At 52.2% G+C, this 16,532-nt stretch overlaps 2 protein-coding genes across 3 annotated transcripts in view; both read right to left on the bottom strand.

Annotated features, from left to right (window-relative positions):
- Nucleotides 1-3,477: 3,477 nt before the first annotated feature.
- Nucleotides 3,478-7,495, bottom strand: Nkx6-3 (NK6 homeobox 3). Its single transcript, XM_051169967.1, has 3 exons — nt 7,028-7,495; nt 4,689-4,858; nt 3,478-3,711 (listed from the first exon to the last, which is right to left on the bottom strand). The coding sequence occupies exons 1-3, from the start codon at nt 7,410-7,412 to the stop codon at nt 3,478-3,480; spliced, it is 789 nt and encodes a 262-aa protein (XP_051025924.1). The 5' UTR covers nt 7,413-7,495.
- Nucleotides 7,496-12,250: 4,755 nt separating this feature from the next.
- Ank1 (ankyrin 1) overlaps nt 12,251-16,532 on the bottom strand; it is a 175,543-nt gene continuing 171,261 nt past the window's right edge. For both annotated transcript variants that reach the window (XM_051170036.1, XM_051170035.1), the window contains one exon: nt 12,251-12,555. The gene's annotated coding sequence lies outside the window, so the exon portion shown is untranslated. The remainder of the gene's footprint in view (nt 12,556-16,532) is intronic.

Below are 16,532 nucleotides of genomic sequence, written 5' to 3'. Positions count from 1 at the left end.
ATGACCCTGTAGGCTCCAAATGTTGAACGGGAAGTAAAGGTGTGTGTGTGTGTGTGTGTGTGTGTGTGTGTGTGTGTGTGTATTTTACTGGAGCATGCTCTTCTGCCAATGACCACTTACAGGTTCAGCAAAAGCATTGTGTCCGAGCAGGTGCACCTGCAAGCTGCAGCTGACACAATTCCAAGAAAGTCTTCAGTGGCGTGAACCTGCCCCTTCCCCAGAGAGCCTTTCATGACTCCTGCCCCCTGTCACCCCCCACCTCCTCCACAGGCAGCTGTTGACCCATGTGGGGCTGAGCATATAAAGAAGCCAGTGTCTATGACTGTCAGTCCATGTGTCCCAGCCACTAGTGTGAACGGGGGTGGGGGGGGGGCGAGTAGGGTGTGTGGTGCTAAGTGTGTGTGCTCTTCTTGGCTCAGCACAATTCATTGGGTCTTATCCATCCCACAGGATTTGTCTTCCAGCCTCATTCTAAGGTCAGGGCACCAGACTTAGTCGCAGTGCTCCAGCTACCACTTACGAAAATGGAGGGCCACACTCAGACCTGTGTCTTTCACGCACCGCTCTACCCCAATGCCTGAGCCTGGCTGATTCTCGTCTGTCCTTGGAGACTAGAAGTCTAACATAAAGGTGCCACCAGCTTTGGTGACTCATTTCTACTTCTAAGATGGTAACTCAAACCATGTCCTCACTTTGAAGAAGAAGCAGAAAGACCCAAAAGTGGTGAACTCCCCCCTTTCAACCCCTTTTAAGGGTCACCAATCTTGGGCATGGGGATGGAGCTCTCCTGGGCAGATCACCCCTCAAAGGCTTCAGTTCTTAGTACCGTCACCCTGAGAGTCAAGTTTCAATCCAGCAACATTGCAGGAGACACATGTGTTGGAAGCAAGGCTGTTTCCAAAGTGTCTGTCAGACTGAGAACAGCTATTTCCTGTTGGTACCTGCCAGGTACACTATTTTCTTTTCCTTTCTTTCTATTTTCTCTTTCTTTCTTTCTTTCTTTTTTTTTTTTTTTTTTTTTTTTTTTTTTTTTTTCAAGATAGGGTCTCACTATCTTCCAGAAGTGGACACCCAGTATTTGTCCCTCTTTTAGATTGAGTCCTGGCTAGCCTGGAACTGTTATGTAAGCCAGGCTGGCTTGGACCTCACCTGCCTCTTCCCCTTGAGTGCTGGGGTTAAAGGCCCCCACGCCCTGCTTATTGTTGTAACCTTTCTCAACCCTGCAAGGTCTGCACAGTTATTATTCTCTTGGTAGATGAATAAACTGAGTCCCGGAGGTTAAATGATCCACCCAAGGGTGCAGAGAGCGGCACAGCGTAGTCCACTGGCTCCTCCGACCTGTGCCACTTTGGAGGGTTATGGAGTCCCAGGATCAAACCTGAGGATAGCCCTGTTCTAGAAGTGGAATCTCAGCATTTGGCCCTTGTTTTGATCATTGCTGTCAGGCTATGACCATTCTGAGCCTTGCAAGGCAACCTATCCTCACCTAGGTTGGATCTAGGACTGTTTAGACCTTTTCCTGTCTTTGCCCTCCAAGCCACAGCAAAAGACATGGCTGGCACCCTGGCAGAGCTGACTGTGTGTCTGTGTCCCCACATTCCTCTAAGGATGACTATAAACAGAATTATAAAGCTGTCAGGGTCTACCGTGATAAAACTGGTATGACAAACACACATCAACTAAAGGGCTGACTCTCCCTCAGCCATCCAAATGCTGAGACCCTTTAATACAGTTCCTCATGTGCTGCCCAACCATAAAATTATTTCATTGCTGCTTCATCGCTGTAACTTTGCTGCTGTTATGGATCATCATTCAAATATCTATGTTTTATGATGGCCTTGGGCGACTCCTGTGAAAGGGTTGTTTGACCCCTCAGTGGGGTTGAGACTCACTGACATAGGCCCTCCATCTGCTGAAATCTAGAAGACACAGCTCACACTTATCCTCGTGGGCCTGAAGTCTACTCAGAGCTTCTACTGTTCTCTTTCTATGGCATTAATAACTCTCTTTGTAAGTCCCTTGGTCAAAAGAGCAAGTCACTGGGCAGATGACCCAGGTCCTTCTAATAAGAACGGCACACTTGAGAGTTGTGGTCAAAATCTGTGGTCACCCATTAGTGCCTGTCGAGGAAGACAGCGTGGTTGGGGTGAGTACAGGACTGTTTGCTTCCCCTCAACTCTGAAACATCTGTGGCAAGGAACAAAAGGAGCTGTACGGAATATGAATCTCCAAAAAAGGTTTGGGGTTTGTTCGCTTAAACACAGAACATGTTAGAAGCCCTTTTTGAGACAGAAGATAACAATTGGGTCTATAGTTGATGGTTTCTGCTTCTTTTTAGATTGATATGTTTTTACAAAAGATTTATTTTCATTATTAATTGAGTGTGTGTGCTTGTGTGTCTATGTATGTGTGTTGTGAGCGTGCATGCAGTACCTGAGGAGGCCAGGAGAGGGCGTCAGAACACCTAGAGCTGGAGTAACAGGCAATTGTGAGCTTTTCCCTGTTAACTGGGAACCCAACTCCAGTCCTCTGCAAGAGCAAGGAGCAAGAGGTCTTAACCGCTGAGCCGCCACCTCTCCAGCGCAACCGATAATTTCATGACATGAGAGAACGCTGCCACCATTCCTTTCATAGAAGCGCAGGAGCTGCAGGGAGGTGTCTGGGATTTTCATTTTTATTATAGTTTTGTTTTAAAAGCCCGGGTGCCGAACAGCACTCCTAGCCCCTTGTCCTGCCTGGGGTTCTCCCGGTCTGGTGTCCCTGCTGGGAGAATGTGGCGATCAGAGCCCTTCTCCTGAGGTGGTCCCAAGCTCTGATGCCCTAGGGTACCCAGGGATGTTCCCAGAGACAAAACCTTAGGGGTTCTCTCACCTCATTCCCCTCCCCTCCCCCCCTGCCTGGTTTCCCTCATTTCCCTTTCCCAGCAGTGTCTCCCTTGTTACAGAGGGATCGGCATTGCGAGTAAAGTGCAGTGGGAGGGGTCGGCAGGGTCCTGAAACTCAGGGTGGAAGCATTTCTCTTCTCAGGACCCACTCCCCTCGCTAAGGTGGATTTCCTCCTGCCCCCACCGGTGGGATCATTCGGAAACACACCTGGACCTCAGGCTCCATCTTTTGCATTGCAAAACGGGGCACAGTACCTTGCGCGACTCCCTAACCAGCTGGTCCCTAGGGGGAAGACAGCGTGTCTGGAGAGCCCCACAGCCAGATTCCGTGCTGCATAAAAGCCTGCCCACTTTAGTGCGCGGCTGACTGGGCAAGGGGCCCAGAGGGGAGAAATGACAGAGAGGTGTCATCTCCCGGATGGCACTCACCATCTCTCTCCTCTTTCCCTTCCTCTTACTCCTCCCTTTTCTATTCCCTTCTTCTTTTCCTCCCCCTCCCCCAGCTCCTCTTCTCGGGCCCCAGCCCTCAGCTGGCTGTGGGGCAGGGGGTGGGGGAGGGGAGGGGAAGGCCTGCCTGAGCGGCCGGCCCGGGGTCAGACGCTGTGCGCGCCCAGGCTGAGCACGGAGAAGGCAGCCCGGTGCTTGCGCAGCAGCAGACGGATCTTCTCATCATCAGAGTCCGGGTCTAGCGGCTTGTTGTACTCATCGTCCTCGGTCTCCGAGGCTGCGCGGTCCCCGCCCGCACCGCCCGGGCCCCGGGGCGTGGAGGATGAGGGCTCCAAGGCGCTCTTCTTCCGCCACTTGGTCCGGCGGTTCTGGAACCATACCTGCGAAGAACGACCCGGGATGCGGGAGTGGGCTCCGCTGCGCGGCCACCTCCCTAGCCCAGTGCGTGGACCATACACCGCTGCACCGTGCAGCGGTCTGATACTTGCATTGCTCGGAGGGGGTAGTAAAGTTAAGTAAAATAGTAAAATAAAAACGTGCCACAGCCCTTTCCTCTGATGGCAACCCTCCGTGCCCTCCCTAGCAGCTTTCTCCTTGCCTCAGATGCCGTTTTTGTTGTTGTTGTTGTTGTTTTGTTTTTTGTTTTTGTTTGTTTGTGTTTTTTGCATCTGGGCTGAAATTCCTGAAACATCACTAGCTAGAGCCATCCTTGGGACTCAGTGTGATGGTAGAGCCTGGGCCTAAAGTGCACCGTCCCTCCAAGAAAACAAAATAGAATGAAGGAAGGAAGGAATGAAGGAAGGAAGGAAGGAAGTTGCCCTTACAGATTCCCAGGAACGTCAAATAATTGTCCCTAGAAAAATATCAAGTACTTTACTTGAAAACGCTGAAACCTGTGGGGCCCTAAAGAGGCAAACAAACTTGTAACAAGAGCCCACGTCATCTCCTTCCACCTCCACGGGACAGCCTTCTCTCCTGTCAGTGACTATCTGCTGAGGCTGGTCCCATTCCCCCTACCCCACCCCAAGAACTCCCCCGAATCTGTTCACACTTCTTCACAGGGAGGCTGGCTTTCTTCTCTGCACTTGCTGGTCAGAAGACCGCAGGCCCCAGACTTGATTAACTGCAACTGTCTCCTTATTTGTAAAATGGCCCATAATGGTGACTTCAAGACAGGGTGAGACTTAACAGAGGTGCTGCTTACAGGCCCTGAGATGGAACTGGGTAGAGATGGCTGTTAGTAATTATTATAGCCTCTATGGTAAGATGGGCAGCCACGCCTTCCTCTCACCTGGTGGCCTCCTGCCCTGGTAGGTGCCTAGCTGCCAGGCAGATACCTTCTCCTGCACAGACTCACCTTGACCTGTGACTCCGTCATGCCCAGTGAGTAAGCCAGCCTCGCACGCTCTGGGCCAGCCAAGTACTTGGTCTGCTCAAAGGTTTTCTCCAGAGCAAAGATCTGGTGGCCTGTGAAGGTAGGGCGGGTGTGCTTTTTCTTGTGGATAGTGTCACTCAGGGGGTCTGGGGCTGGTAGGAGGGAGGAAAGTACCATTAGCAGGATGAGTGGAGACCGGATGGGAGCCTGCCTGTAGGGTGCCAGCCTGTGCTGTTTCTTGCAAAGATGTGTTCTCCTACTAAGAAGCCACTGAGGTCCAGGGAACGTGGTGACACTGGTCAGTCGAGCCGCACTTCGCATTCAGCATAATAGTTACTGTGACCTCTACCTCTACCTGGGTAGACAGGGCCCCTAGAGGGCAGTTGCACCAGGTTACAGCTACGGAGGGACAGCGAGGAGTTAGAACTGGCCTTTGTGCCTTTCCCAGTTTTCCCATGATTCAGTGATGCTGCTTTCCCGAGGGGACACATGGGAATTTCTTTTCTGGGCCAAGACACCAAGACAAACATACTCTCGCTTTCATCAGTACAGTCGTGGGGTACCTTCCACCTGCAATCAGACTTCTGGGGCCTCTGAATTCCTCCCCACTTCCTTTCTTTGAGATTCCCCCACCCCCACCCCCAGCCTCCCAGGTCTGTTGGAAAAGCAGAGTGCAAGCCTCTGGCTCCAAGAGGCAATTCCTCCATGTACTGCACAGCCTGGCAGCCCACCCTCCCTCAGACCTCTTGAGATCTAGTGTACAGCCTGAGGTTGGAGGGTCAGTGTCATCTGGAGAGGCCGGTGACCCCAAACTCAGTCATGACTGTTCGCAAAGGAGCTTGAGGCTCAAAGCAAGCCGAGGGCTCATACGCTTGGTCTTAGTCAGCGTACTCCAGCGGCTCGTGTCCTCTGTCCTCCTGTCACAGGCAGGGGGTATCAGCACAGAAGAGGAAAAGGACTTCTAAGACAGTGGTCCTCAACCTTCCCAATGCTGCGGCCCTTTGATACCATTCATTATTTCCTGGTGACCCCCCCACCATCAAATTATTTTGTTGCCATTTCATAACTGTAGTTTTGCTACTGTTATGAATTGTAAATATCTGATATGCATGATGTCTGAGATGCACCCCCCTGTGAAAGAATCCTTTGACACACACACACACCCAAAGGCATCCCAACCCACAGGTGAGAACCACTCTCCTAAAAGATGACCCTCTTCAGTTGTCTCTCCTCTTGTGTTAAGCTGGCCATGGGCTTTCTTGACTATTTTCTGGTGCGTGCATGCATTCAAGACTGAGGCGCAGGACAGGATGGGGGAGCGTAGGGTAGAAGTATGGGAGAAACAGCTTGATCTTACAGTTACTCCAAACTAGATTGTACAATAGGTCCCGAGAGACGAGGTCTGAGGGAGGTGGCTGTCATTCAGGCACAGCACATGGGGGGGGGGGCAAGGGGATAAGAGTTTGGGGGGTTTTCACCATTGGTTCCAAATCTCGTATGCAGTGTGGGAGCCAGAGAATAAACAGCAGCAGATGGGGCTTTGCCTCTGACCCTGCCACAGGTTTATCCCACCGAGAGCTTTACTAGCCAAGGTCGCCCTAGAAGCCACTGCCGCTCTCTCAAGGTGTACTTCACATACACATGGCCCTGGCACTTCCTGGATCCCTGAATACCCACCCACTCCACTCCAGTTCTCAGAAACCTGAGTCTCAGGGATGGGTCGGGTAAGGGGGCTCCCCTAAGCAGTCAGGGCCAAGGTCAACTTAGCTCTGTTGTTCCGGAAGGCTGGGCTGCTGTTTCTGCCATTGCTGGCCTGATCCCGGAGCAGGAAGGTGGGTGATGGGCCCTGGCTTCTGGATGGGACCTCAGCGAGTCTCGGAACAGTGCCATATAAAATTGCACTTTCGGGGGATATGATACTAACTACAGTAAGTTTTCGACCCATGGGGCAGCATTTGCCTGCTTCTTGTGAGGGGACTGTACTACTCTGGGCAGAGGCAAACTGAGTGGCCAGCTGGCCGCTGCGCAGGGTGAGATGGGCTGTGTTCATGGGCCTGCGACATCCAAGGTCCCTTGAAGGGCAACTGAAGTGGCAGTGGGTTCAGACACCTGTGCCAGTGGAAGTTGGGTACCAGCTGGGAGAGGGTGGGATTCCGTTCTGCTGCGAGCTGCGGAGAGGGACCAGGCGTCAGGCTGGGCTGCATAATGGCGGCTGAGGTGAAGCAGAACACAGTGAATCCCAACCTATAAAAGACCTCTTGCCTCCTCCCTGGGACAGGCTAGACTGGGGGCGGGTGTGTGTGTGAAGGCCCTGTACTCACTGTTGCTGCACGGCCGAGCGCTGCCTCGCCAGTCCTGGCCTGTGTCCGCCCAGCAGTTCCGGGTCCTGGTGGGGTATTCATTCCCAGCCTTGGAAAAACTCCCCACCTGGGGGCCATAGTAGACGCCCTGGGAGCTGAGTCCACCAAAGCCTGCCACGTGGGGATAGCCAGAGAGGAGGCTGCTGTTTGGAGTGGCCACCGGTCTGCTCAGGATGTCAGTGATCCCATGGGGTGTCCCGGCCGCCAGCTGGGGGCCAAGTCCCGGAGGGCTGAGCTTGTAGAAGGAGTTCTGCACGGAGTACTGGCACATAGGAGCCTTCATTTCCGAGAACTGGGCCAGCTGTGTGTTGTTCAGGAGGAACGTGCCCTGCAAGTTGGACTCCATGGTGTCCAGGTCAGCGAGTAGGAGGGCGAGGAGCCCTCAAAGCCCAGCACCTCAGACGGTGGCGCAGGATCTCATGGCAGGTTTGGAGAGTCAGAGCCCCTCATCTCACCCCCAAGCCTCCCGACTGCCCTCCGGCTCGGTCCTTCCTCAGAGATGGGGCACCTACGTCAGCTCTCTGGAAAGTCAGGTGTCCAGAGAAGGTGGGAGGCCTTTCGCTTTCCTTCTTTGCCAGCTGGGCCTAAGAAGGAATGCTCCCCATACTCAGAGCACCCGGGTTTTTTTTTCTGCCTCTGAGTCTGGGGGGCCCTATATCAGAAGTTTTAAGTTCAGAGAAGGGACATTTCCTTGATAAAGATACGGCCCATTAGAATACAGACCTGAGAGTGGCTGAGCAGAGGGCGCTGTGCCGCCATTGGTTGGAACCCGCATGGGCCTCACATTGGCTTCTCCTAGACAAATTGCACTTTGAAAGATTGACTGTAAATCAGCCGGGGTGTGTGTGTGTGTGTGTGTGTGTGTGTGTGTGTGTGTGTGTGTGTGTGTGTGTGTGTGTGTGTGAGAAAGAATTAGCTCTAGACGCTCTGTGTATGGTCAGAGACTCCACTTGCTTGCCATAGTAAAGGTGGGTGCCTGGAGGTAGGGACTGAAGGTTCCCATGGACGACTTCCTGTGCTCTCTTGAGGGAGAGAGAGAGTCTGGCTCAGAGGTCACCGTCCCAAGCTGTCCCTGTAGAAATCAATGTGAAGCTTTGAGGAGAGACGCGGCTGCTTTCCTCTTCCTCCTCTATACAGGGTAAGTGGTCAGGCTGAGCAAGATCTGTTCTCTGGGGTCATGCAAATCTCTCAGACTTGAGAACCTGGGGGTGGGGGGGGATGGGGGTGGTACACTTCTTGCAGAATGGCTTAGGGAGAGGGCTGAGCAGGAGTTCTCAGCATTATACGGGTGTCAGTGTGAGGAGGTACTCCACTGAGGCTGAAGGGGGAGGGCTGTGTAAATGTTCCTACCTCTGTCAGCTTTTCTTGGTCTCTTCTGCCTGGTGTCCCGTGTGAAGGCTCACATGTGAGAGGCCCTGTGGCCTGGAGGCAGAGACCTAAGTGGGCAGTGGGGTTGTGACTTGGGAGTAAACTGAATATAAGAGCACTGTGTGCATTGGTTCTGGAGGACTTTGACAATCTGCTGGTTCTTGCGGGGGCAATCTCTCACCTGACAGCAGGGAAACTGACCCACAGAGGAATCAGGGCTCGCCTGCCAGGTGTTCTCTAAATTCAGCATTTTTTCCTGAAATTACTCCCCAAAAGTGGTGATTGGCTATCCGGATGAGTTCTTCCTGACCAGACCACTTGGATTTTGGGGACCACACTCTTTTATGTTTTTTGTGGGGAGGGTGTCTGTGTGTGCTCACAGGTGAGAGCCAAGAGGCTTTTCTCTGTTATCTTTCTTTGAGGCAGAGGGCTGAGGTGGGGAAGGCTAGCTTGCCATGGAAAGTATGACTGTAAGAAACACTCTTGGCATAGGTGGTTCAGGTGATGGAATAGAAAGAATTTTACACAGGGTGAAATGATCTTTCTACAAGTTTGGATAAAAAAGAAGCAAGAAAAAGAGCTCTTTTAAATTATTTTTTAAGTCAGTCTCTCTCTCTCTCTCTCTCTCTCTCTCTCTCTCTCTCTCTCTCTCTCTCTCTCTGACCCTCTAGTTTCTCAGTCCCATCTCTTCAAACCTGAGAAAAGCTGATGGTTTTGTTTTGTTTTGTTTTCCCTCCATCATATAAAAAGAGCTGTATTTGGGGAAACGGACTTATAATTTATGACAGGCTTTACTTTCAGAACCAAATGCACAGAGCAACACATTCTAATTCACCCTTAAAGATGGCACACTGGGCAAGGGATGCACTTATTTTCTGCAGGAGTTTTGGAGTGATTTCAGCCTCTAAGTCATCAGCAGGAACGTGCTCACATGTTCTAGTCCTTTTTCTCAAACTACCCCTTTTGAATGTGCCTTCAACTGATTTTTACTCTCAGCACCTCTTTGAGACATCCTCTCCCCCAGTTTCTGGTCAATAGCTGCTCTCACCTGAGTATCTTTGGCTATCTGGACTTAGGACTCCCCTAGCCCCTCCCACTCCCCAAGCACCCCCCCCCCCCAGGAAAAGTTCTTAAAGGTTTACATTAGGTTTGCTATTAGGCCATGTGCCACGTACCAGCTGTTCCAGATTCCTAGACAAGTCACCCAGCCAAGGCAACTGTGGTTCCGTATGAGTTTCAAAAACTCTCTGGGGACACAAAAGCAGGGCAAGAGTTTGTGGGAGTTCAGCGGCTGGGATGTTAGGGCTGGGGTGGGGATGAGGAGCACCAGCGATTTTGGGGACAAAGATTTGGTCACTCTATAGTAATGAGAAGTTAGGAAGGGCATTTGGTGTAATTGATTTGACTAATGCTAATGCTGATAAGGGGGTGATGCTCTGGTAACCTCAAGTGACAATGCAAGAGACCTTAGAAAACCGTCTACTCTGTTCTTCATGTGACACAGGAGGAAAGCCCACCACTGTGGAGCCCTACTTTGCATAAAAAGTTGGAAACTAGTTCGGAGCAGGGATCACTTCCTCTCACTAGCAAGGGCAGACTTTGACAGCTTCCCTTAGTGAATGCCACCTGCCTGCCTGGACAGGTTCTCTGGTTTGTAGTGTCCTGCCCCCACCTCCTGTCATCTCCTGATAGCCAAGTTGTCGGCACTTTCAGGCCTATTCTAGGACGGTGGTACTGATTAAGAGGCTTTCCAGGGTCTGGGCATTGGTGGGCCCCTTTTAAGGGCAGAGAATCTCCCGGTGCCATCCAATAGATGCCATCACACCCCAAACCAGGTTACACTGCTGCCCAGCACCTCAAACTCCCAAAGATGAGCCAAGAATGAGAGCTGGAGACCTGTGCCATGAATCAGTTTCTTTATTAATTTGACATTTGTTTAGCTGGTGTAGGGAGAATGGTCTATACATCAGAGTAGGGTGGGGTGGCCTCTCTCAGTAACAGAGCATGTGAGAGAGCCAAGACATAGTTCATTTTTCATAACAATTAAAAAAAATCAAGGTCATTTCAAAACTTCTAAAAAGCGTCTAAGGTGCAGACTGCAGCATTCTCTAGGCATCAAGTGGAGACCCCAAACTCCTCCTAAACAGCTCCTAGTAGCAACGGGAGCGCGCAGCCATGCCGCCGAGGGCGGGGGCGGCGTGCCAAGCAGCCAAGCCAGACCGGGCGGAGGGTGCCAAAGCGGAGGCGGGCACGCGGGGCGCTTAGAGCCGCTACTGGGGCGGCGTCCTGGAGCGGAGGGTGCGGGGCCAGGCGGAGCGACCCCGCGCCCGTCCTTGCCCGCCAGCCCTCCCGGGGCCGCCCCCACCCCCACCCCGAGGGAAACCAGTCGCGTCCGCGGACTACAGCATCCTCCAACCGGCGCATTGGCCCGGGGCTAAGGCGCGCGCGCGGCTGGAGCCCCCGGCAGGGCCTCCAGGGCGTGGGGGGCACGAGCATGGAGGGGCGTCTGTGCTACTTGGAAAGGTTTTATTGTGTCCTGACGACACCCCAGAAGAGCGGCTGGCGAGGAAAGTGACCGCCGTCCACCAGTGGCTCCTGGAGAGCGAGAAGAGCCTGCCAGTCTCTCTCCTGGCCCTAGGGGGCGCCGCCCGGGCATGGCGGAGCCGGATTGTGCTGATTCGGGCCTCCCTCTGCAGGAGACTCTAGAGTGACATTAAGGCTCTTCCCTGAGGGCTCCAAGGCAAGACCAGCCAGTTGAGGGTTCCCTTCCTGGTCTGGCCCTGAGTCTAGATAGAAGAGGGTCTCTCCTCAGCCTCCTGGTCAGCAGCTTTATCCTGCTCCGGCGGCTCTTCCTTCCTCTGGGCCCGTGGTCAGAGCCAGGCACTCGGCTGACCAGCCTGAGCCCAGGTGTCTGTTGCCAGGACCTCCAGCCTGCAGCCACCTGCACTTCAAGCACCAAGTTGGCTCTGGGAGACCTCAGGGTGGTCTGACCTAGGAACTGGCAGGTACATTCACAGCCCTACTCCCTTCCTCTTTCCGTGAAAGACAGCCTTTAGCTCCTCCCACAGCCTGGAGAAGTCCTCGGGAGCTGAGCTGTTTAGGGCTTTTGTACATACTTGCTAACGTGTTTCTATTGGTTTGCATAGTATTTATTGTTTTCATATACACAAGGCTGATTACTGTACAGTTTACACTTTGAACACAGACTATTGTAGAAGTGCTTGACGATTTGGAAAACCTCTTCCTCTGTTGAACATGCTGGTGCAATCCTCGGACAGCCACAGCCCTTCTCCAGCAGAGCGCTTTGAGATGGGACCCTGGCTCCCTTTGAGCCCTACAGCATAAGCCTAGGGGCTCCTTGCCTCAGTTCTTAAACGTCTAACACAAGGAACCCCAAATGCAACTCTCAGGGTGATGATTTTCCACTGGAAGATGATTAATACTGAAACTGAGACACAACATTAAAAAAAAAAGTATATCGAGTTTATCCATACAGCTTCAGAGGTCACAGTAAAATCAGTGTGGACTGAGTGAAGGGGAGACCTGTGCACCTGTGTCGTGTCGTTCTGGGAAGAGCTGTCCCTCCACGGGGGTGGGGATGGGGGGTGGCATGGGGATGGGAGCGTGTTACAAGTGGCATGTGGTGTGTGCAAGTGTGAAAGGCTGGCACATGAGGATGGGGGACAATGGTGCCAAACTGATTTCACGCTGTTTCCAGTTTTCCCGGTCCAGAAAGATCATGTGACTCTCTTACAAATGAGGTTGAAGTAAAAAATCAAAACAAAAAGCAAACAAACCAGCCAACCACCCCAGCCCTTATCCATGTCTGCACCCATGTGCTCTCGGGGGGGGGGGGGCTTGCTCTCCCTCCCCCTTCTTCTCGAGGCCTTTGTCCCGATTCCCACAGAGATCCACAGTCGCTAGAGGCAGGACTGAAGACTGTAGGTCATGCGTCTACAGCCAGCCATTCATGCGAATAGGAGACTAAAGGAAACCCCTTACAGAGGTCATGCCGGGGAGCTTAGAACACGTGCGACCTTCAGTAGCCCTCTGGTCCAGGTCTCCTCCTGTGTGCATGACAGAGTGTGTGGAGTTCAGGGTTTGGGTGTTGAGGTGTGATCCTGCGGAACACAGAAAAAGGAGTCACTCAAGAGGTCTTAGGCAGGCCAGGCCAGGAGAAGCAGTGTCCCCAAGCAAAGCGGCGAGCCGAGAGTGCAGTAGCAGAGGCTAGCCCCGGAACACCACCCACCCTTCCCTGCTCCCTACCCAGATGGTTAATCTCACTAGGTTTCTAGCTTTCACTGCTTACTGCAGAGTGGGTGGGTGCTCAGGAACTTTACATGGGGCCGGAGCGCGGGAGGGGGGCCAGGGAAGGTGATGTACTGCCAGGAGGCCTGGGGGGGGAAATTTCTGGAGTAGATTCTTGTGCTTAGAAAGAAGCCGTTTTTTATGTGACAGGCCCTATGCCAAGAAAAAGGCTAGGCGAGGTAGAAGTGCCGCTATGCTCTTAGTTCAGGTGAGCCTACAGCACTCATGTCTGCTCTGTACCCGCCTCAGACAAGGCCACTGGCCTTGGAAACTCCTGAGTTTGAAGCTCCTCTTGGCTCTGGTCCTCGGACTCTTACTGTCAGGTACCTGGCTCCTGGTCACATGCCTAGTGGCGGACTGAGTCTGGTGAAGAGATCTCTTAAGGCAAGTGCATTCTCTCCAGAATATTACATCTTGGGCTGGGAAGCAACCGTTTTGCGTGTGAAGTCCAAACCTGGCAGCCAGGGGCTCACAACAAGACACTATTCCTGCCCCCATGGCCTTATCTTCCAGCCTACTGAGAGGCCTGCCTCCTTCCTCTTTTCTTAAAACAAACAAAAAAACAAAAACAAAACAACAATAACAAAAAAGTGCTCCCCCCTCCCCCAGAGCCTTGTTGTACAGCTCAGGCTAGCCTGAAACTTGCAACCTCCTTCCTGAAATCCCTGGTGCTGGGATTTCAGGCGTATGCCGTCACACCCAGATAACTTCATGTTTTCTAGCAAATGCTAAAGACTATCTATAGGGACCCAGGAGCTGGTGGAGCAGAGAAAGACATTTCTTTATTTTTGCTTTTTTTTTTTAGACAGGGACTCGATCTTTAATCCAGTCTGGACCATAAGGTATTATTTATCACATACTGGCCTCGGCTTCGTGGCAACCCTTCAGTCTCAGCTCTCTGAGGGTTGTTGTGATAGGTGTGATCTACCATGCCTGTCTGATTCTGGGAAGTAGCATAAAGGTTGGAAGTCATTCCAAGGCAGAGCTGTTCCTAGGTGTGGAGCTGTCATGAGCTCTACAGGTGACAGAGCTGACCAACATGACTCATTCCCTGGGGAGGGGAAGACTAAAAGCCAGGCACCTTTGCTGGGCGGAAGAGAGCTGCCACCTGATACTCTGCCCCTGCTGGGATGCTTTCTCCTTCAATCCTGTCATTACCAGCGGCCTAGCTTTAGCCAATTTAGCTGCTCTCCAACTCAGTTTCCTGTGCTATGAAATGGGGCTGTGGCAGCAGGACCTGCCACATTACATCACTGTGATGTGGGGATGAGCTAATGATGGGTCCAGGGAGGGTGGGCAGGGGGCATGCTGGGCTTGTGAGCACCTGGCTTTTGGAAAGTGCTGCTGCCTGTGGCGGTGTTTCTTTCTAAGGAGCTATGCAGTTGCTCTGGGTGGATTATGAGCAAGCGCTCTGTGCAGAAGCCCCTTCTTCACCTTTCCTACTGTTGGGGGATGGTGCCTACCCTGGGGCTAAGCATTCCTCAGGAGAGAGACAATGTGAGAGCTGAGCTTCTAGATGCACAGCCTGATTTCCCACCTACTTCACTGCCACGTCCTAAGCAGAGGAGAAGGCTCAAGCCTTAGTGACCACTTAGGATGTGGCACACAGTTTTCTTTTTTGGGGGGGAGGGATGGGGAGATGGGAGGAAGGTGTAATCTAAGACTCAAGTGGAACAGAGCCAGGTCCAGCTGCTGGAGCCGGGGTTGGGTAATATGAGCCTTCTGGCTATAGCCAGGTTTTCTCCACGTCACTGTCCCTGCACCTCCTCCCCAGGCCACTCTCTGAAAAAGGCCCATCCTTCCAAAGCTTAGGAAATGGCCCCTCCAGTGTGCTCAGGCTGCCAAGGTCTTGCACTTCTCTTCTCTCCGTGCTGTGGTATCTGCCCCAGCACCTATGCCTGTGGCTCTTACCTTACCTCTCACTCTGAGATCAGTCCTTGAAGTGGCTGGATATCAGAACAGATTCTAGCTTGAAACAAAGCAAAACAAAATGTGCCTCCCTACTTCCTCCCACTGAAACATATAAACTTTAAATTTACTAAAATATTCTATTGTCAGAGCTAATGGAAGTCTTCAAACTATGCCTGCATGGAAAATATTCCGTAAAAATGAAAACAGACAGAGGCACTGGCCTTTACCTCCCTCGGCTCCTCGGAGAGTCCTGGACGGCACAGCCACGCACATACTGAGGGCATCAAGAACTAGTACCCACCTGGGCGTGGTGGCGCGTGCCTTTAATCCCAGCACTCAGGAGGCAGAGGCAGGTGGATCTCTGTGAGTTCGAGGCCAGCCTGGTCTACAAAGCGAGCCCAGGACAGTCAAGGCTACACAGAGAAACCCTGTCTCGAAAAACCAAAAAGAAAAAGGGGGAAAAAAAAAAGAACAACAACAAAAAAGAAAGAACTAGTGCCCTTCCCAGGCTCCCGGGAGCCCCTGGGCTGCATCACTGCCTGTGCACCAGGTCCTTAGCTGCTAGCTGCATACCGTCTTCCCAGCAGTCCTGGCACCTGAACATTAGGCACAGTACAAAACCCGCCTATGCTGCCATGAGCCCTGGAGTCTTGACTAAACACTTTTCTGTCCTTTTCGGCCTGCTTCTTTACTCTCTAGGCCTTGGACACAGACGCCTTTCCAATGTAGGGGTGACTGGTAGGATGAGACCAAGGCTCAGCAATGCACTGCTTACCAGACTGTAGAGCCAGAGGGTACCTCCTCTCTAAACAAAAGCCAATCATCCTCCATTCGGCCTCCTTTTCCATATGGTACTTATAGCCATGCTATATGACTCGAGGGAAGTTTGAGGGGAAGGATCAAAATCTGTCATAATGACTCAACTTTCAATATGCAGAATAATCTTACCGGCAGTCCCTGGCAGGCTAGCATACTTCTACTCCCGAGCTATGTCCCAGGCAAGGAGTCTGTATCTTAAGATGCCCAGATGACTTGAGGGGGTGTGGACCATACTCTGAGAAAGAATACTGTTGACCCTCGCACTCACTCTGGAAGAGCCCTTTCATAGAGATAAGAGCCTCTGTTACTGCATGACAGTTCTGTGCGGAGAGTGCTGGCATTAGCTCTGCATGGACAGGGATGCTGAGGCTTAGGAAAGTCAGGTGACTTGCCCCGAGTCACGCCACAAATAAAATCTGCCATTGATTGAGTGCCAGAGTGCATATGCCTGTATTTATTCCTCAGGACACCATACCTCTCATAGTTAGATTTGTGACTCCCTCACCTACCACAACCATGCTGTGGACAGAAGCTGGTGTCTCAGGAGGCTGAACATGCCCTCTGCCACTGAGCTACACCCAATTCTGGACACATTTTTTTTTTTGACATGTAACACCTATCCAGAAGAGACTATTTTCATCTTTCCTTGAGGAGTATGAAGCTGGGGGTGGTTAAGTGACTTAAGATCATACAGTGTGGGAGCAGCGGGAGCCAGGCCTTGAATCTAGAGCCCAAGGCTAGCCTCTACAACCGGAAACAAATAAGATGCTTCTTGTTATTCATGGTAGTTCTGGAGTTCCGGTCTACCAAGTATGAACACGGGATTGGGGAATACTGAGTCACTACTCCCAAGGGAAACACGAGACTAGGTTCTTGTCTGTCTCTGACCACGCTCTCCTCAAGCAATGTCTATGTCAGCATGCTGTGTGTGTGTGTGTGTGTGTGTGTGTGTTTCTGTTTGAGGGTGGCACGGTGCGTGTATGTGGCTCACTTGCTCTCGCTCACCTCGCTGCCACTAACACCAGAGCCCTCGGGAAGCTTCAGAACTCATCTTCCCCGG

The sequence above is a fragment of the Acomys russatus genome, chromosome 27 (assembly GCF_903995435.1).
Source record: "Acomys russatus chromosome 27, mAcoRus1.1, whole genome shotgun sequence".
Lineage (NCBI taxonomy): Eukaryota > Metazoa > Chordata > Mammalia > Rodentia > Muridae > Acomys > Acomys russatus.
This window is presented reverse-complemented; position numbering and strand designations above follow the sequence as displayed.